Consider the following 21,514-nt stretch of genomic DNA (forward strand, 5'->3'; position numbering starts at 1 on the left):
TAATATAGCTAGACACAATGTGGACAAAGACTCAGTGTGAAATGAACTCTATGACACAGAGTACAATTCATTTATATACAGGCTTCGCTATATTGAATCTAACTTTACTTGTCGATTACTTTAGATATGCACTTGATATAATGTATTGTACCTGGTTAAAGTATCTGAGGCACCTTTCTAGACACCAAAAGCAGCAGAAACAGCATTTGAACATGCATCTTGCACATGCGCTCTCCTGCAAGGAAATGAAGTAACTAGTTAGTGCAGACAGATTTTATATAAAACTGACATTTTACACCAACTTGCTTAACAGGACACTGCAGTTCTTCTCACAAAGCAGTCATGTAAACAGCAGAGATTTCCTTCCTGCTTATGGGAATTGTTTTTATTTCAGATCCTACAGTACTAATGATTGATGAGCTGAACATTTTTTCCTTTGGATGGAAGATTCTACTCTGGAAGGAAAATAACTGCCGTAAGCAGCTTTGGTTTGCTAACAGCTGCATGTAGCACAAAGCACGCAGGCAAATCAGTAACTGTCAGTGTACTGATCAATGACCAACAGAGAGTCTAAAAAAATAATAATTTGTAAATAAACTATATATATATTAGAGAGAGAGAGAGAGAGTATTTATATTCTTTGTAATTTATTTTTGGGCCGTTTTTCAACTTTTTGAAATAACTGGAACCCTGTCTGACAGAAATATAAAGAATAGAGAGATTTACACAAATGTGCGCATGCACACACAGGAAATGTCTACATAGCAGCTGGGAGCATGGATAGACACGCTAGCTCTGCTTAAGTTAGTGTGCTAAAAATAGCAGCGTGGGCGTGGCAGCGGCTCAGGCTACCCACAAAAGTACAAACCTGCCTAAACCCCGGGGTACATACTCAAATGGCTAGCCTGAGCCACCACCCAAAGCCACCACAGCCACAATGCTATTTTTAGTACGCTATCTCAAGTGGAGCTAGCGCATGTCTTGTCTATCTGTGCTGGGAAGCACACTCCCGGCTGTTGCTATGTTGACATACCCATGGAGTACTTTAATTTTATTAGGAAAAGTGAAAACGGCAGGCTTAAATTCTCAAGGAGATCACTCCTTTCAGGAAACAGTTTGAATTCTTACAAAGACTTTGACGAATATTAGCTTTATATTAAACAAAACAAAACAGGGAAAACATCTAACATTACCTCAAAAACCAAAGTTGTTAATCCTACAGGGTATTTTAAAATATAATTATGAAATCCTACGTCTTGAGGGCCACTGTGGCATGGCCATTTTCCCCAGGTGGTATTTAAAGGCAAATTCCATTTGGTAATATTTGATCAAAAGCCTTTATCTTCTGTCTTCAGGGCTCAGAAAGGTTTGGTTTTGTTTTTTTAAAAGTAAAGCTCTTAGAATGGCTGCGTGACATCTTCAGGTCATATGCATAGCTGTGGAGTTGTATGGAAGCAGTGAAGGTGAGAATTTTTTAATCTGGAGTTTAATATCCTTGCAAATTTTTGCAGCATTCAATATTTTTTTTAAATATCACCACAGAATAATACCCTGAGCCCAACTGAATGGAAATACTTTGCGATGTCGTGCTGGAGAGCTGCGTTTATTAAAAAAGCAGCATGCTAATTTCCCCACAGTGGACAATACTCATCCCCTTCCACATTAAAACCCAGAGGAGGAGACTCTGCAGGCTGCAATTCCTCCCGGTAATTCTGTCAGGAGGGAGGGAGGGGGCTGCCTGGTAGGAAAGGCCAAGATGTCCTTCTACAAACCCATGAAACTCCAGGGACACCTGTGCAGACGCTCTGGCCTCTAGCAGTACCCTCCCCTCTCCCAGACAGCATGACTGCAAAGGAGCCAAGGATCCCCTTTCTCCAGAGGGAACAGGGACATCTGTGGAAAAGGTAATACAGTCTGGGTAAGTCCTGTGAGACCACAGGAGGGATGATTTGCATCCCATCCAGTCTGCCCACTCCCCAACCACTGCCACCTTGTGGGCCCCTGTACTTTGTGGAGGGGAGTCTGCATAGTCCAGGAATATGGTGAATTGTACTCTGGTGTGCCAGAACAGAGTGGTATCACTGGGTGGGGGATCTCCTCCATGGATTTTGGGGAACAGTCAGGAGCTCTTTAGGAGCTGTTTAGGAGCTGCACTGCCTAACTTCAGAGGAAGACCTGTCAAGTCCTCCTCAGCTGGAAGGCTGGATGCTGGGCAGCAGGGTCATGGAAGGTAGAAAAGATGGTGACAACATATAGGATATACCTAGGATACAAATAAACCCTCTTTGCTAGACAATATTGGCTTATTCAAAATTTATCCAGAATTTCCAGCAACTAGCAAATCTGCTTCAGATGTACAACAAAAGCAGCAGACCATAAAGTTTCTGGGTAGTTTAATCTTGTGATTAATCTGTAATCTCCCATTTGTTCTTATGCATTATTTGTGACTTTTACACAGACTCCAGTGAATGTCTTGTATGCTTGTGGTTTTATGAACGCCTTCACAAGTGGAAAATAAAACATATATTCTTCCTAGTAACAAAACCCTTCTTATCCATCATATTTATTGGCAAAAGGCAAGCCTCAAGGTGTTAAACCTTGGATGTTTGGTTCAGTTAAAGGGCAAAATTTTCCACAAATGGGTGCCTAAAGTTGAGCAACTACATCCAAGTTTAAGCACCTAAAAAGAGTAACTTGATTTTCAGAGGTGCTGAGCACCCACAGCTCCAATTGACTTCAGAGAACGTTCTGAGTGCTCAGCACATCTGAACATCAAGTCCCTCTTATTTAGACATTTATAGGGTGCCTGCAAGTGGATTCCTGCACTCATATGGAGCCCCAGTGATGTCAGTGGAGCACCACACAGACGCACTACTGCTCCTAATTTATTACAAACTGCTGATTTAGAAATAGAGCTGGACACCTCATGAGAACCAGCTCCTCCCATGAGATTTCCAGAAATAACCACCATTCGCATTCCTGTGTTATTATGGTACTTCTGTTTCCAGCAGAACCCTGGACATGCAGAAGTGCATGAAAATTAAAAAGACAAACAACAAAAACACTTAACCACACTTCTTTATGCTTTAAAAGATATGCTGAAATTCTGGACAAGAATGTGGGCTAGTTCTTATTTTACCTATTCTTTTTATATACTCTTGAGCATCCCATCACAAGGCAGGTGAAATCACCTAGAAAGGAGAGCTTTCATGCTGAAAATAAGCCATTCTTGGTAAGTTGGATTGTTTAAAAAATGATTATGATGTGAGAGTTTTAAAAAATCCTTCTGTCATCTCTAAATTGTTCCTTACTCCTCATACAAGATTTTACATTAAAAAAGTAAAAATAAATCACCTTTGATTTTCTTATTTAAAATTAAAAAAAAAATCTGATCTGAGGCAGAAAGGAGTAGATACAGACAAGGAACTATTTCATGAAGAAATCAAAATAAAACACACTACAGATCACATTTCTATTTCTTACACAGAGGTTAGTTTTTCAGTACATTTCTTTCCTGAACTTCACCCCTTAACCATTGTACTACTGTGTTACACAAGTATATACCCACCTTTTCTTTCAGGGCATCATAAAGGTACATAAGAATAATTCTTGGAATTCTCACTATTGTGATTAAAAACGACCCTTTTACAACTGTTCCTTGATGATAGCAAAAAAGTACTGATATGGAAGACAGGATCAGGTGTTGTGGTGAGCTTCTCTTATTTCTAGGGGGGAAAAACAAACAGCATTTTAAAATGTTATCGAAAGAGAAAATACAGTGAATTCTACTGCTGTTTAAACAATTAATATCTTTTATTGTTTCACTTTCTTGTAATACAAGTATTACTGGGAGGGCATATCTAGTGGAATCCCATGGAGGTCAGTCCTGAGTCTGGTGCTATTGAATATTTTCATTAAATGACTCGGATAATGGAATAGAGGGTATGCTTATAAAGTCTGCAGATGACGCCAAGGTGGATGGGATTGAAAGCATTTTGGAGGACAGGATCAGAAATCAAACACAACCTTGGCAAATTGGAGAATTGCTCTGAAATCAACACGGTGAAATTCAATAAAGATAAGTGGAAAGTACTACCCCTTAGGAAGGAAAAATCAAATGCACAGCTACAAAACGGGGAATAACTGGCTACATTGTAGTAGTGCTGAAAAGGATCTGAGAGTTATCATGGATCACCAATTGAATGTGAGTCAACAATGTGATGCGGAGAAAGCTAATATTCTGGGGTGTATTAATGGGAGTGTCATATATAAGTCATGTGAGATAATTATCTTGCTCGCCTCAGCAACGGTGAGGCCTCAGCTGGAGAACTGTTTTCAATTCTGAGTGCCACGCTTCAGGAACGATGTGGACAAATTCGAGAAAGTCCAGAGGAGAGTAAGAAAAATTACAAAAGGTTTAGAAAATGTGACCTATGAGGAAATGTTAAAAATCTGGGCATGTTCAATCTTGAGAAAAGAAGACCGAATCTTCAAATATGTTAAGGACTGATATAAAGAGGATGGGGATCAATTGTTCTCGATGTCCACTGAAGGTAATACAAGAAGTAATGGGCTTAATTTGCATCAAGGGAGATATAGGTTAGATATTGGGGGGGAAAAAATGTTGTTATAAGGGTAGTCAAGATCTGGAATAGGCTTCTAAAGGAGGTTGTGGAATCCCCATCAATGCAGGTTTTTAAGAACAGGTTGGACAAACACCTGTCAGGGACGGTCTAGGTTTACTTGGTCCTGACTCAGCATAGGGGACTGGACTTGATGACCTCTTGATGTCCAGTCCAGCCCTATAGATCTATGATTCTATGATCAATCTGGTATCTCTTTTAGGGCCTGATCCAACTCCAGACTTTTATTGACCTCAGTTGGGAGTTGGATCAAGCCTTAAATCCAGATGAAGGAAAACAAGTTTAAATCTTTTACTGGATTAATTAAGTGCATAGGCCATGACTATTTTTGTGCGCTCAGTAACAGACATCACAATAGGAAAACTGGCCTGGGGGGGAAGAGGGAGGAGAGGAAATGTTCCAAGTAAACATAAACAGTGAATGAGAATTATTCTTCCTTTGAATGACTGTGTCCTGCTTCTGTCATCTTTCTAGCCCCACTGCACTCCTTATTTGATGATGTTACAATAGGAGATCAGTCTGCAAGACTGGGTCCACTTGCTCTGAGACAGTGGTCAAACTAAAAATCAACAAACAGTCTGGCAAGATCTTACATGCAAAACTAAGATTTACTCTCTGATGTCACTGTAATGATTGGGCCAAATTTTGCTTTCAATTTTGCTGATTTAACTCCAGAGGAATTATATTGCATTCAACAGGTTTATTTCAGATTTACAATGGAGTACATGTGAGCAGAATTTGGTCTAATGTGTTTAAAATATTATCTGGCCTACTCGTAACTGAAAACACATAAGTCTACTGCATTTTAGCCGTGATGTTTTGAGATAATAACATAAATTTTCTAAAATCTAAATATACACATGAAAATTAACTTCATGTTTTATCTTATAAGCGATGTCAGAATCCCACATGCAAGAGGTTTTTTTGTTTGCATTTTAAAGGTCACTTTAATATGAATCAGACACAAGAAATGGCATGACACAGCTCTCAAGAATTTATACTAATTAACGCTCCAAAACCAGGAAATGAACTCAAAAATAAATAAATAAATGACTGAAATCAGTCTTCTCAGCTCAACAAATCCCCCCAAAAACATTTTGGGGACTTCAAATACACAGATTACTATTCACGGTAGTTACATTAGCATAAAAAGGCGAGGACACCCTTTTATTAGCAAACCCTAAATAATAGGCTCAGTGCTGAAATATTTACTCAAGCGAAAATACATTGAATTAGGAATTAAGAAAGAATCAGACCCTAAATTAGGGATCGGCAACCTTTGGCACATGGCTCGCCAGGGAAAGCCCCTGGCGAGTTGGGCCAGTTTGTTTACCTGCTGCATCTGCAGGTTCAGCTGATTGCAGCTCCCACTGGCTGTGGTTTGCCGCTCCGGGCCAATGGGATGTGCTGACTGCCCTTTCCGCAGCCCCCATTGGCCTGGGACAGTGAATCGTGGCCAGTGGGAGCTACAATCGGCCGAACCTGTGGACACTGCAGGTAAACAAACTGGCCCACCCTGGCAGGGACTTTCCCTGGTGGGCCGCGGGTGAAAGGTTGCCGATACCTGCCCTAAATCATAACTAAAATGTTCACTCTTCATAAGGAACTTTTGAAGGATTCATTTATCGCCTTTAAAATGAATATTTACAGAAAAAACTAAGAGCATAAAAAGGGTTTGTGTGTATGTGTGTGAGAGACAGAGCAGCTGCGGGGGGGGTTGAAAAGGAAGGTCTGCAAACACATTTTTATTAAATCTTCACCACAGCAGGGATTTACACAACTAAGTCAAGATAGGTATCACAGTGCTGCAATAATCCGGAGTATATCACTGCAGTCCTTTCATAACAGTAACTACTTTGCAGCTATAAAGTCATATTTATACATGTCTATGCACCACATTATTTTAAATAGGAAATACCAGCAAAGCGGTTGCTAGTATGCAACAGTTTTGATCTTATGGCCAGGGGAGCAGCTTGAGGGATGGTGATATTTTTATGTAGAGCGAGTGCTTTGATAGCCTTTCTTAAAAACATCATTCTTAGTTTATCAATACATATGTATTTCTGACATATAAAATTTCACCCCTGTACTACTGCTCTTTTCTATTCATGATAGCTTACAGTCAGACCTGGGAAAATTAAAGGTTAAAGAACAGCAAGTTAAAATATTAACCAAGTTTAGAAAATATAGGAAGGCAAAGTTTACAACTCTGTTAATAGTTCATTTGCTGCTGAAGAGATAAGTATAATTTTCCTTCTCTACTTTAACAGTATTGATTAATAAGTTTGGTTTGCATAAACCTCTACAAAATTTGGAGGCTGTTGCAAACCTCCTTGGTCTACCTGAGAACTGTCATGTTCTAATGAGATTTCATTATGGTTCCAGGCATGTTGGAAATTGATTTTCCTTCTAATCATGAATCAAAACAGGAAGTACCAACTGTAAGAAAATGACCAAATTAAGAGAAAACAACCCACTAGTGGTATTTGTGTCTCAAAACTTAGTTTGCCTTGAATCAGTTATTTTATCTTTATGGATTCACACATACCCATAGCTCCAGATCCTGCAATGAGCTCTGTGCAGGTGGCCTTGTACTCACATGGAGCCCACTGAAGTCAGTAGAGCTCCAAATGGACATGCGTCTACCTGCACAGAACTCACTGTGGGACTGAGGCCTTAGTTTGAATTTTCCTTTGATATTTTTGTTTCATTGCCTATGCATTTCTTGATTTATACAGAACAATATTGCACCAAGTCCCTGTGAAGTTGTATTTAATATCACACCGGATAGCTGTACTTGTGCATTTTATTTCTAATTTTGTCAACTCCCATTATTTTATTGTGAATCTTTTGATATTTTTCTTAAAACCACAGCTTCTGGAGTCAAATTATTGTAGGATAGTTGTAGCTTTCGTTGAAAAAAAATTCTCTCTTTTGGTTGTGGAACAAAGCTTGAAAATGGCTCAGAAACAAAAGGAAAATAAGAACCCAAAATGTTTGTTTTTTAAACAAAAAAAAAAACCAAAAAAACTCATGATTTTTAAGCCAATCATGATTTTTTTGAGCCTGACTCATGATTTTTGAAAACTCACAGTTGCAATACGCCTCTATGTTGCGTTCAGCTCATGAAGCATTTTACAGAAGAGAGTTCAAGAGATGGAATGTAAACATAATTTTTAAAAGCTATTAAAAGCAATTACTAATAATTTAGTGAAAAGTATTAATCTCATTTTTAAAAAAAAACTAGTGCAATAAAATATAGCATGTGTAGTAGGGCAGATCGTATACTCAGCTCTGTCTGTCTGAGGACTAACACATAATGTTTCTCCTCAGTGCCGAAAAGTTCCCAGAATACATATTTTTCTTGTTATACATAACACCATACTAAAAAGCAAATGTTCAGCTATTAAAAATCTACTATCAGTATTTACACAAGCGTTTGCTTACCTGCTCAAATACACTAGTTTGAGTAACTGTACACTGAATTGTCCTTTTACACGTATAAATGCAAGTTTATGACCATGGAAACAAACATTCTCACAGATATTACAGACATGGATTTTCAATAGGCTGTTGAAAGTTTGGTCCTCGTTGATCCCTATTTGTCTGAACCTACAACGCACTAGCTTACTGTGCACTAACTAGCCATGTGGACCCTGCTGCCAAGTACTAAAAGTTCTGTAGCGCGAGCCACGGAGCCACTTAGTACACAGCATGCTGGTGCGCTGCATATTCACACCCTAGCTCGCAATGCACTAACTCTCCATGTACACCAGCCCCAAGTGCCTGATCCTGAGAGATGCTGAGTACACTCAACTGCTACTGAAGTCAGTGGGAGTTGTGGTGCTCAGCAGCACTTTTTAGGGTATGTCTACACAGCGACTAGACACCCACAGAAGGCCCATGCCAACCAACTCAGGCTTGTCACAGGGCTGGGCTGCAGGGCTGTTTTATTGCTGTGCTTCTGGGCTTGAGCCTGGGCTCTAGAACCCTGTGAGGTGGGAGGGTCCTAGAGCCCAGGCACCAGCCCAAGCCCAGAGTCTACACAGCAATGAAACAGCCCTGCAGCCCAAGTTGGCTGGTACAAGTCAACCATGGGTGTCTAGCTGCTGCGTACACATACCCTTAGAATCAGGTCCTAAAGCCCCACTCCTACAAACATTTACACACACTCTTAATTTTAAGCATACATTACCCCTTGGGGCATTCTGTGCCAAAAAATTAAAAATTCTGCGCACAATATTTTAAAATTTTGCAAAATTCTGCAAATTTTATTTGTCAAAATAACCCTACATAATCATGCCAGTTCCAGTTTAAATTACTTCGGTAATTTATTTCAAAATACCTTCAGCAAATATGTCTGTAACAATACAGACATGCACAAAAATTCTCCCAGGAATAGAGAGTTTAAAAAACACCTGTGATAACCCAGTTCCTGTTTCTCTTCCCTCTGCCCCCAGAGCCCAGCCAGGAGGCCAGACACCCACAACCCTTCACCCCCAGAGCCTGCCTATGGGGGCCCCTGCCAGCCAATATACCCAAACCCTCTTCTCCCCAGCTTTCAACCGCAGGACCCCCCCAGCCAGACACCCATCCCCATCCCGCCCCAGAACCTAGGGATCCAGAGGGAGAAACAGCCTGATGCTTGGTTCCAGGCTTGCATGGAGTTTCCTGAATGCCACCATCTCCTTCCCTCAGGGCACGCTGGGAACTGCAGCTACCAGGAACCCTCTAGCTCCCTCTCCTTCCTCCCAGCAGTGTCTTCTGTGTGCAAGCTGGACTCTGCCAAGTCCACTGGCCCCTAGTGGTGGCTAGCAGCACTGCAGCCCATTTCTGTGGGGGAAAGGAAATTCTGCACGCACGTTAATTTCTGCAAAATTCTGCATTGCGCAGTGGTGTAATACATGTAAGCATTTGTAGGATCAGAGCCCTGATCCTGCAAACACTTAAGCATGTGAGTAAAATTACTCACGGAAGTACTATGGGACAATTTGCACGAGAACAGCTATTCAATATGCTTGAGCATTTGTAGGAGTTGGGCCTTCAGTAAATAATTTTGGGTAACTAGTCAAATCCATAAAACCTTTTTCTTTAAATCAGTGACAGGGACAACGTCTGCTTGCAGTGAGGAGGCAGCAGCTATGCACTTAACCCCTCAACACATGATGGAAAAAGAAAAGGAGTACTTGTACTTGTACAAAGTACTCCTTTTCTTTTTGCGAATACAGACTAACACGGCTGCTACTCTGAAACCTGACATGACGGAAAGAAATCCTTATTCAAAACAAACCAAGCTAACAAGATTTCCACAAAGAGCTTTCTCCAAAAAAAAACCAAAAACCAAAAACGGGCTGTCAGGAGAGCACTCTCTTTTTGCAAGTTATAAGAGAGTAGCCGTTTCATGAACCACTATTTCTTTTATTAAATTAATAAAGCCTCTTAGGAATTTATCTTTTATCTGAATAAAAGAAAGCAAAGTGTAGTTTCAGTATTATTATTTCAGGTCAAACAGATGTCACCTGTAAAGCTAATCCAGCTGAAACAACTCTCTGCCCTCCCCATTTTTAATTCCGCTTATGGACAGTGGCTGCGAAGTGTTTTGTGTGTTGGATTGTTGTGTGTTGAGGAAGCAGGTTTCCTCAGAGAAAGGCTGTTCCATTTCCTGTGGCTATTCACTAGCTAGAAGGAAAACCTCTCCATGGGGTATCATAAACAAAGCACTTGTGACAAGCATTTATAAGGCTGCATCACAGAACACATTAAATTGCAGATTCCTGGTGACAAATTCATTGTTGTCAATAAGAACTAAGATCGTTCACTGCCCTCTATGAGGTCTATAATATTGCTAATTCACCTTTCTATCCCCCTTACCTCACTGCTTTGATTTATCTACTTATCTGTACTGACAGATCGAGGGATAGGAAGAGGGATCACCACCATTAAATATATATATAGCATTTCCCTTCCCATGCACAACTCTCTCAACACAATGGCTATCAGTTGCCAAGCAAATGAAGTACATGTAAGGAGAGAGATTTCAATGCAATTTGGAGCACAGAACTTGTCTACTCCAAGAGCCCAATCCTGGACCTCACAATGGTGGTGGGAAGTAGCTGGAAAGCTGGTAGGTCTGGTCTCTTGAGAATTACCTAATCCTCTGGGGGCAGAGAGCCAGCACAGCAGCTTCAATGTTGTCTTACCAGCCCTGGTTGTAGGAGGCATGGCCAGGTTGTCTCCATGTCCTGGGGATTCCTAGCTTCCAGAATAGTCCTTCGGGTTGCTGGCAGCCAGTGCATAGTACAAGAGCTCAAAAGGCTGCACTATATTTTTCACCAGGGACTGCCTTAGTAGCCCTAAGATCAGTAGAGCCCTGTGCGGATACAAAATTTATATCCGTAGCCGATCCGCAAAAATGATCCATGGATGCAGATATCTGCACATATAAAGCAAATATCTGCGGATTTGCTGGGCTCTAAAGATCAGATGTGTGTGTGTGCAGTATATGAGAGTAGCTTAACGTCACCTTTTCCTCCTCACCCCTGAACTACTCCACATGCACCTTGGAGCATCGTAGTATCTGGGCCAGTGCTTTATGCAGCACTGCGCAAACTGTCCATGCTCAACAAATAATGGCAATTTAATGACTGTGGCCTTCAGTATAGGTGTCAAATCAGAGAAAGCACTGGTGCAGATGCCCCTGTGAAATGTGGAAAGATTTCCGCCCCAACCCCCAAGTTCCTGAAGCAATGTGGTTTGGACCAAATCTTTAGCGCCTTATTCAGGCAAACTCCCAATGACTACTGCTACCCAAAATTAATGGAGTAAGAATCTCAGGATTTGGCTCTCTAGTACAGTGGCTCTCATCTTTTCCAGATTACTGTACCCCTTTCAAGAGTCTTATTTGTCTTACATACCCCCAAGTTACACCTCACTTAATAAGTACTTGCTTACAAAATCAGACATAAAAACAAAAGTGTCACAGCAGACTATTATTGAAAAATTGCTTACTTTCTCATTTTTACCATATAATTATAAAATAAATCAATTGGAATATAAAAATTCTACTTACATTTCAGTGTATAGAATATAGAGCAGTATAAACAAGTCATTGTCTGCATGAAATTTTAGTGCTCTGTTATTGAAATCTGAATTTCTCAATCTTAAACAATGAATAGTTATACTAGAGCAGTGGTTCTCAACCAGCGGTATGTGTGCCCTGGGGGTACACAAAGGTCTTTCAGGGGGTACATCAACTCATCTAGATATTTGTCTAGTTTTACAACAGGCTACATAAAAAGTACTAGCGAAGTCAGTGCAAACTTCTTTTACAGGATTGAATGCCATGCTGTACCCTCAGGAGCAAAGGGCCAATTAACTACATACAGCTCTGTAGGAACACTAGTTACCTGTGTTGATCCTTCAGTCAGAGAAAGGAGATTAAGTAGGAAGTGTGAACCGGTGAAATGGTAACAGATTATGTCAGCATACTGATCTTCTCCCCAAACCCTTTAAAATGGGCATTTTAGATTCTGCACTTGGAATACTTTAAAAAAAATGTCCACTGGCTAACACCAGTTCAGTCTCAGCTCTATTGAAAACCCAAGAGCATATGAGCTTCTGACAGTGTTTTAAATGCTGTGTTGATTAAACTTACTTTGAGCAGGGACAGAAAACACAGTGCTTAAAATGGTGGAGGCAGCCGGCAACCTGTCTACTCTAGGGCTCCCAACATTGCTAACACCAATGGAGTGGAATCAGAGTTCCAACAGGGGAACATTTTTGGAAAAAAAAAATCCTGATTGTGGATAAGGTCTAAGCTGGCTTTCCTGTGGGAAGAGTAGAGTTCATCACGAGTTTTCCAAAAGAACACTTTCTATCCAAAAGTGCTGACTTGTCAAAATCAAAATGTTCTGGGGGATTGTTTCGATTTGGATGAAATTTCAACAGGAACCAGGCTGGTTTCCTGACAGCTTGCCTGATAGCTCCCTGTCAGCCTAAGAGCCTGGATGCCCTGGGAGCCCCAGCTCCCACACAACCCAGATCCCCAGCTCTGGGGCAGCCTGCCAGGTGGGCTGTTGTGCTTCCCAGGCAAACTGCTACAAACCCGTAGCTCACACGGATACCCATTCCCCAATGGCCATACAGCTTTTCTGCAAAAAAAAAAAAAAAATCCTTTTTTGTTGTTGTTGTTCCACTGTGGAATAAGAATTTTTTCGAAGTCTCAGACTTTCACAGAACAGAAAATGTGTTACCAACCACATTTGCGTGGAATGGAGCAGAGGAAACACAGTAATGTAGTTAGAAGATCAAAACATTCCCCTGCAGTGTTGGAAATTGAAACAAAAACAGCACTGATTTACTGCATGAAACCCATCTTGTTTCACTATCCAATATGAAGGAAGTGCAAAACGTAAAACAGGATAAATAGTAAGAAGTAAATTAGATTTTTACAATTCCTATACGTCTAGCTAAGGTGGTGTCTTGGTAACACAAACTAAAACACTTCAAGTAAAAACATTTGAATGGCATGACAAAAGATTTTCAATTATTTTCTACAGTAAACTTTAGAGGCTTATTCAGCCATACCAGATTAAAGCCTGGTAGGAGGGATGGAAAGGAGACCAAGTCACACTACTTTAGAATTACTCTGGCGATATATGTTACACTTTTACTTAGAACTACCAACATTTACTGAGAAAAGGTTAAAACTAATCTGGGTTTTGTCAGAGGAGTTACACGGGTTTGCACGAGGGCTTAATTTGGCCCAAAATTTTCTAGGACTTAGAGAGGTGATACATGTCACATGAGATCGTGTTCAAAGCCTTGCAATGAGCTGCTTGACTTTCTAGTCTCACATTCTTAGAATAATTTAGCTCCCAAGATACTACCCTAAATATAAATCCAAGGCATTTTATAGTGGTTTTCCTAAAAATAGACAAAGTCAATGCTAAGAAAAAACCAACTATACAAGGAGGTAAATTTTGCACATACCGGTTAAAATAGCAAGTAACCACTGCTCCAGCGATAGTCATTTGCTGACAAGCCAGGATGAATTCACTTGTCCAGATAAGGCCGACTAAATGGTACCACCACATGTAGCGAATGCCAGACAGAATTTTATATTCTACTTGTCCTCCTGAAATGACTTGTGCACTCCCTGAGAAATCAAAGATATCAGAATATTAAATCACAACTCAGCAAACAAAACAGAACTTACACATGTCCCATATATCCCATGTATTCACTTTTCTTCAGTAAAGTTATAAAATAGAATCCAGCTGTTTAGTTCAGCAATATTTACTAAAGCACACAACTAATTTTGAGAAAAATATTCTCATAGGTCCTAATGCCTCAGTTTTAAGTCAGGTCACTTTTACAGTTGCCAGTAAAGTCAATAGGATCTGTGTTTGAGCAAGGATTTAGGAGAAACCAGGTTAAAACTTCAGGATCTGCTCTAAAATGAATGTTTGAGAAATAAACGAAAAATCTTCATTATCAAAATCTGAAATCAGATAAAGGTAAATTACAGAAATGTCTAAAAATTAAGTTTTCACTTATGAGGACAACAGCATTATTATGCGGACAAAGCACAACTGGAGTTGCAGCGAGCAAGGGATGCAAAGGTTAACAAGAAGGGTTTCTACAGGTACATTAGCAATAAGAAGGTGGTCAGGGAAAGTGTGGGACCCTTACTGAATGGGGGAGGCAACCTAGTGACAGATTATGTGGAAAAAACTGAAGTACTCAATGCTTTTTTTGTCTTGGTCTTCACAGACAAGGTCAGCTCCCAGACTGCTGCACTGGGCAGCACTGTATGGGGAGGAGGTGAGCAGCCTTCAGTGGTGAAAGAACAGGTTAAGGACTATTTAGAAAAGCTGGACATGCAAAAGTTCATGGGGCCCAATCTAATGCATCCGAGGGTGCTGAGGGAGTTGCCTGATGTGATTGCAGAGCCATTGGCTATTATCTTTAAAAACTTGTGGCAATCGGGGGAGGTCCTGGACGATTGGAAAAATGCAAATATAGTGCCCATCTTTTAAAAAAGGAAGAAGGAGAATCCGGGGAACTACAGACCAGTCAGCCTCACCTCCATCCCTGGAAAAATTATGGAGCAGATCCTCAAGGAATCCATTTTGAAGCACTTGTACGACAGGAAGGTGATCAGGAACAGTCAACATGGATTCACCAAGTCATGCCTGACCAACCTGATTGCCTTCTGTGATAAGCTAACTGGCTCTGTGGATATGCGAAAAACAGTGGATGTTATATATCTTGACTTTAGCAAAGCTTTTGATATGGTCTTCCACAGTATTCTTGCCAGCAAGTTTAAAAAAGTATGGATTGGATGAATGGACTATACGGTGGAAAGAAAACTGGCTAGATCATCGGGCTCAGTGAGTAGTGATCAATGGCTTGATGTCTACTTGGCAGTCAGTATAAAGCAGAATGCCCCGGGGGTCTGTCCTAGGGCCAGTTTTGTTCAACATCTTCATTAATGATCTGGATGATGGGATGGACTGCACCCTCTGCAAGTTTGCGGATAATGCTAAACTGTGGGGAGAAGTACATACAATGGAGGGTAGGGATAAGGTCCAGGGTGACCTAGACAAATGGGAGGATTGGGCTAAAAGAAATCTGATGAAGTTCAACAAAGACAAGTGCAGAGTTCTGCACTTAGGACGGAAGAATCCCATGCACTGCTACAGCTGAGGACTGACTGGCTCAGTGGCAGTTCTGTAGAAAAGGACCTGGGGTTACAGTGGACAAGATGGTGGATATGAGTCAACAGTGTGCCCTTGTTGCCAAGAAGGATAACAGCATATTGAGCTGCATTAGTAGGAGCGTTGCCAGCAGATCGAGGGAAGTGATTATTCCCCTCTATTCGGCACTGGTGAGGCCACATCTGGAGTATTGCATCCAGTTTTGGGGCCCCCACCACAGAAAGGATATGGACAAATTGGAGCGAGTCCAGCGGAGGGCAACGAAAATTATTAGGGGGCTGGGGCATATGACTTATGAGGAGAAGCTAAGGGAACTGGGATTATTTAGTCTGCAGAAGAGAAGAGGGAGGTGCGATTTGATAGCAGCCTTCAACTACCGGAAGGGGGGTTCCAAAGAGGATGGAGCTAGGCTGTTCTCAGTGATGGCAGATGACAGAACAAGAAGCAATGGTCTCGAGTTGCAGTGGGGGAGGTCTAGGTTGGATATTAGGAAACACTATTTCACTAGGAGGGTGGTGAAGCACTGGAATGGGTTACCAAGGAAAGTGGTAGAATCTCCATCCTTAGAGGTTTTTACGGCCCGGCTTATCTAAGCCCCCTGGCTGGGATGATTTAGTTGGGGTTGGTCCTGCTTTGAGCAGGGGTTTGGACTAGATGACCTCTTGAGGTCTCTTCCAACCCTAATCTTCTATGATTCTATGATTATACTAAAAGAGCAGGGAGAGAAAGATTGATGGGAAAGATTAAAGATATATATGTACCATTGAAACAAAACAGAATAAAGTATATGTTATAGCTGTGACAAAACTAGGTTTTAGAACATTAAACAGACAAAATTAAATCCAAAAGTGAATGACATTGCTTTTTTTTTTTTTAAAAAGAATGTAGATATCTTTAAGATAACAAGAACTCTAAGGCTGTTTGCATCAGATGTGTATTCTTGAACATGAACACACATTTATATCTAATTATGCTAGCAAATTTTATTTCCACTTACGTTGACGAGACGTGAACGTATTTCTTACACAAATGAGGGCCTTACACAAAAGCCTAAAAGTAGCTACACAAAATTAGTGATGCACCGTCCCAAATGTTGAGTTCAAGTTAGACACTCCTATTTATAATTCCTGAATTTGAACTTTTGTTTGGGGGCGGGAGACAGAGACAGGATACTTTTTGTGGAAGGTCATTGGATCTGGAACTTACTCTCTTTATCACTTTGCCAGGGCTCAAATTTGCTGATCTTAAGGATACATCTCTAAGGGTGAGCTGTGGATATTCCTTGGTACTAACTTCCAGTACAGCATTGGTGCTGTCAATGTCAACTCTGTGAGTAGGGGCACGATAAGGAACTGTCCACTGATGTCCCTGTGGCCCGTGCTGCTTCCCACAGCTCCCATTGGCCAGGAATGGCGAATCCCAGCTACTGGGAGCTGCGGGCGGCTGTGCAAATGTAAACACACTGTCTCACGGCCCACCAGCGGATTACCCTAATGGGCCGCAGGTTGCCCACCACTGGTCTAGTGGGTAGAGCTGAGAATTGGAAGTCAAAACAGATGGGTTCTACCAAATTCAGGTAAACCTTGTTCTCATTGTTCCTTGGATCAAGAGTCATACCCTGCAACATGATGCAGCTGGACTAGACTACTAAAAAAAGTTCATAGGTTGTAATACAGACTAGTTAATTGGTGCCCGTGAGGCAGTTCTCACTGAAGTGAAGACAGTGATGCATGCACTGGTTATTTCATGTTCAGAAAGATGTCTGAACAGGAAAGCACTGTCATGAGCTGCAGGCATTTGAGAGAGGTTAGGACTGTGCACTGCTGTAAGCATGTTCATTCAGTGGAATACTGCTACTGAAATTTGGTTCTAATGTTTTTTAGACCTGTGAAAATTCAAGTTACTTTACAAGTGGAAAATCCTTTGGTACCATTTCTCTCTTTCCCCCACCCCACCCTCTTTTTTCTTTTTTTTTTTTAAAAAGCAGACCCAAGAGTTATTTTTCTTTCTCAGAGAACTCTGAAATGGAGCACATTTCCACATACCATCAAAGTAAATTTCATCCAATGCACTGTACATTTGTGTCTCATTTTGTATTCTGAACATTTCTCAACTCCATTAACTCTTCCAGCAGTTTTAGGCTCCTATGTTCTTACAACATGTACAACTAGCCAAACATGCTCATATATCAATTGTAATCATGACCAGCAGCAACTGTGCAATACAGTGGATAAGATAAATGGAGGTCTCTTCAGCATTCAATTTCATTTGAAAAGAAGTCATTTCCTTCAGTAGCAGAACTGAGGACTTTTTCCTGGTGTTCAACCTTTACTTTTGAACATTCCTATTATGCAAATTGTTAGGATATTTTACTTCTGTGCCAACAGACTGGTTAAAACAATTAATGAATGTCTGCAGCACAAACAGTAATTCCATTGCTCTTAACAAGCCACTGCCATTTAAAATAATGACTAACAGTAACAGCCTTGGCTAAACAGAAATTGTCATGGGCTAGTATTGTGTGCATGTGTATCACTGCCCTCTGCTGGATGTCATCATGTGTCGGTGATCACTTTCTTTGCATCTGATGAAGTGAGCTGTAGCTCACGAAAGCTCATGCTCAAATAAATTGGTTAGTCTCTAAGGTGCCACAAGTACTCCTTTTCTTTTTGCTGAGTAAGAGGAGCCAAAGATCATGTGTAGTATTCCCTCATGGTGTCTGTCTGTGCCTGACTGATACCCTTTGTGTCTATAATTACCAGGCACATACAAATCTGATGACAGAATAATGCATTATATTATGTTTCACATATAAAGATGAGAGTATATTGGTAGCATGGATCAAACAGCAAGGATCTCTCTGACATCCTATTAAAAAATACATTTCCTTTCCTCGTCATTCCAGTGTGATCTGGTCATGGAGGCACAAAAAACAGAACAAAACCTCAGAATACGGTTCTACTTTGTCTGCAGTATATTTTTCTTCCAGCAGCATAATCACAGCAGAGAAGTCATTCTCCGAAAATCAGTCCTGCCACTGCAGCCATTTGCCAATTCCAAGTGGTTAATAAGTGACTAAAATCCCCATTGTTGAGCCATGATATTGCAGAAAGCTGCCTAATCTATATATACTTTTCTTTGCATCAGAGTAACAAATCTAATACTTCAAAAAAATGTTAGTCAGATACCAAGATGTTGCCATAGCATTTTCAGAAAGACTTTGAAAAGTTTCTCCATCTGATTCACTAGCCCAATACTACAGCCTTATATCAGTCACAGCCAAAGAGATGCACAATATCAATATCAAACAGTATATTTTGTGACATGCAGACTTCTGTCATACATTCTACGGGAGTGGCTATTGGGAATTTTTTACTGATGTCTGGAGAAACCAGAAGTTTTAAGCGGTTGGAACTCCTAGGAACCGGAAATCATATTTTCCTCAATTAACCAATTCCACTGTGGGCAACTAAGAACAATTGGCCAGAAAGTACTAACTCAGAACTGATTTCCCAGTTCTTGCTACTATGAAAATATTTTCCACTTTTAATGCTTCCTGCTGCAGAGTCAGGAAAGGTTTCACCATTGTTCTATAAAATTTCTGTTTCCTCCCAACTGAATTTACTTTGTAGCTGCTCCTTTTTCACACATGAAAATATACAATTAAGTTAGCTGGATTTAGTTGGAATATCCTGGATCTGTCAAGAAATTTGCTTTTACCACTGGTTTATCTGCAGCACATCTTTACTGTGATAGTTGTACTCCTCACTATACTCAGAGATACATTTTCATTATGTGAAAATCTCGCCTAGCACTCCTATCTTACACTTATGCTCAGTATCCTATTCCTGATGTGGATTTCACTGTTTCTGCCAGATTCATACATGAGAGAACACACATTACAGTACCACTACTGGAATACCACAAGGCCACTTCTAGTTCTACAATAAAACAACCCTACTGGATTTTCCAAATCCTCACTGAGCTCCATTCTCATTAGAATACATAGTTACAACCGGTGCCACTTGATTTTTGTGCTAACTCCAGTCTCTTGCAATTTGGCATCTCATCTGGCATTTGTCCAAGACATATGGATTTGCAGTACACTTGGCTTGAGCCGCTCTTACAGCCCCTGATTTAGCAAGGTAGTTAAACAGGTGCGTAACTTTAAATATACAAGTAGTCTCACTGAAGTGAGGCTGCTCATGTATTCAAAGTTAGGTATGTGCTAAAGTACCTTGCTCAACCGGGGCTATAGTTATCTGATCCTCCCAAGGAGTTAGCTTCTTCTCAATGTAACAATAGATATTAAAAATTACATAAACAAGGTGATCTGCCTGGATGGATAAAGATCAGCTGCATCACAGTTGAAACATGGATCAAGTGCCTCAGAGTTACAAGATGCACAGAGGTTGTAAATATTACAGAACTGCAAGAAGCACAAGGGAAACCTTAACAGGTGCAACACAGTAGCAATTCAATTTCATTAGCCCATCTCCTCAAGCTGCACATAACTAAAAACAGCTATTTGCTGAAAAAATGTAAATATATATGATATCAGAAAATATTTTGAGAATGATGTTAAGTCCAAAGTAAAATTAAGTGGGCGCTTAGCCGAAAATTAGAAACTGCTATGACGGAAAGGTAAAGATTTTACAAACTGAGCCCCTTCTGAGAAACACAGAAGACTGGAGTTCTCAAATGACCAGCACCTGGAGGTTCAGAGCAGTATTCTGATCTCCCTCAAAAAACCCAGAAACAACAGAGAGCAAGAAAAAGTTTTCTTCCATTTCCACAATCAGTTGATTCCAGAGAGAGTGGAAAATACAAAAGCTGTTCTGATAATACACTATGGAATATGAACCTTGTAAAACCTAGATGAGATTTTATATTAAAGAGTGTATTTAAAACAAAACAAAAAATTATTTTTTTTGCAGACTGTCAAATAAAATACTATTTATTTTAGAGTAGGAAGATTTCCCCCTACTGTATGGAGTAGTTTCAGATTCTATACCTCCCCCAGAAACCCCTGCTAACTTTTTGCCATTTTACAGTAAAATTTTCTTTGAAAAAATAAGTGTTTCTCTCCCCCCACATGCAAGAATAATACAGAATTAACAGAGAAAATTGTGAAATTGGCTTGCACAAAATTTGCCGTCAATTGCACAAAGTAAACCTATTTTACTCTAATTTTAGGTGTTATTTGAATAAGAATCAGAAAATATTAAGCTATATAATTGCTTACATAAATGTATACAGTTAGTGTACCCTCTCAGGTAGCAAAAAATGTACCAAATCTAGTGTAAAGGTTCCAGAGTTAGTTGTAAATCAACATGTTGTAATGGTATCATCAACCAGTGAGAATGCACCTTAGAAAATAGCTACAAAACAAGGAAAAGTTGATTAAAATCAATTATTTAAATCAAGGCTTTCCCCTTGGTCATTTAAATCATGATTTAAATTGCTGATTTATATCATCTTGATTTAAATCAATACACCCTGTGAAGAACTATTACGTGGCCCTGACCCAGCAAATGACTTAAGCACAAGTCTAAGTGCACTTCTGGATTAGGGCCAACATGAGTAAGAGTGTCAGAAACTGGCTCTTACAGAGCATCATATGGATTTAGATATTTAGAACTTAATAATTTTGAAATATGAACACCTGAACTGTTTCCTAATGGTTAGAGCATGGGATTGGGAGTCAGAATGACTATTATATTCCTCATTCGGACTATCCTCCTGTGTAAAAAGGATTTTGAGAGGCTTAGTTGTTCTCTGTAAAGCACTTTGAACTCCTCTGATGACAGTACATTAATTTTGCACTTATGTTAATCTTAATAAAGTATGACAATTGTGACAGTTCAAGCAATGATGAAAGATGAAAAAACAGTTACCTATCTTTCGTAACTGCTGTTCTTTGAGATGTGTTATTCATGTCCATTCCATTCTAGGTGTATGCGTGCCCACATGCGCAGTCGTCGGGAGATTTTTGCCTTCGTGGTATCTGTAGGGTTGGCAGTGGTGCCCCCTTGAGGCCACACACATGTGCTGGTATATCTGGCTCTGATGTCCCTACGCTCTCTCAGTTTCTTCTTGCCGACAACTCAACAGAGGGGGGAAGGACGGGTAATGGAATGGACACGAGCA

The 21,514-nt window shown here is 40.3% G+C and overlaps 1 protein-coding gene across 2 annotated transcripts in view; it reads right to left on the reverse strand.

Moving 5' to 3' along the window:
- SLC44A3 (solute carrier family 44 member 3) overlaps positions 1-21,514 on the reverse strand; it is a 74,224-nt gene that overhangs the window by 18,759 nt on the left and 33,951 nt on the right. For both annotated transcript variants that reach the window (XM_048862170.2, XM_048862169.2), the window contains exons 10-12: positions 13,635-13,800; positions 3,569-3,725; positions 152-235 (exon numbers count right to left, since the gene is read on the reverse strand). In XM_048862170.2, the coding sequence (XP_048718127.2) occupies positions 152-235; positions 3,569-3,725; positions 13,635-13,800 (407 nt within the window). The remainder of the gene's footprint in view (positions 1-151; positions 236-3,568; positions 3,726-13,634; positions 13,801-21,514) is intronic.

The sequence above is a fragment of the Caretta caretta genome, chromosome 8 (assembly GCF_965140235.1).
Source record: "Caretta caretta isolate rCarCar2 chromosome 8, rCarCar1.hap1, whole genome shotgun sequence".
NCBI lineage: Eukaryota > Metazoa > Chordata > Testudines > Cheloniidae > Caretta > Caretta caretta.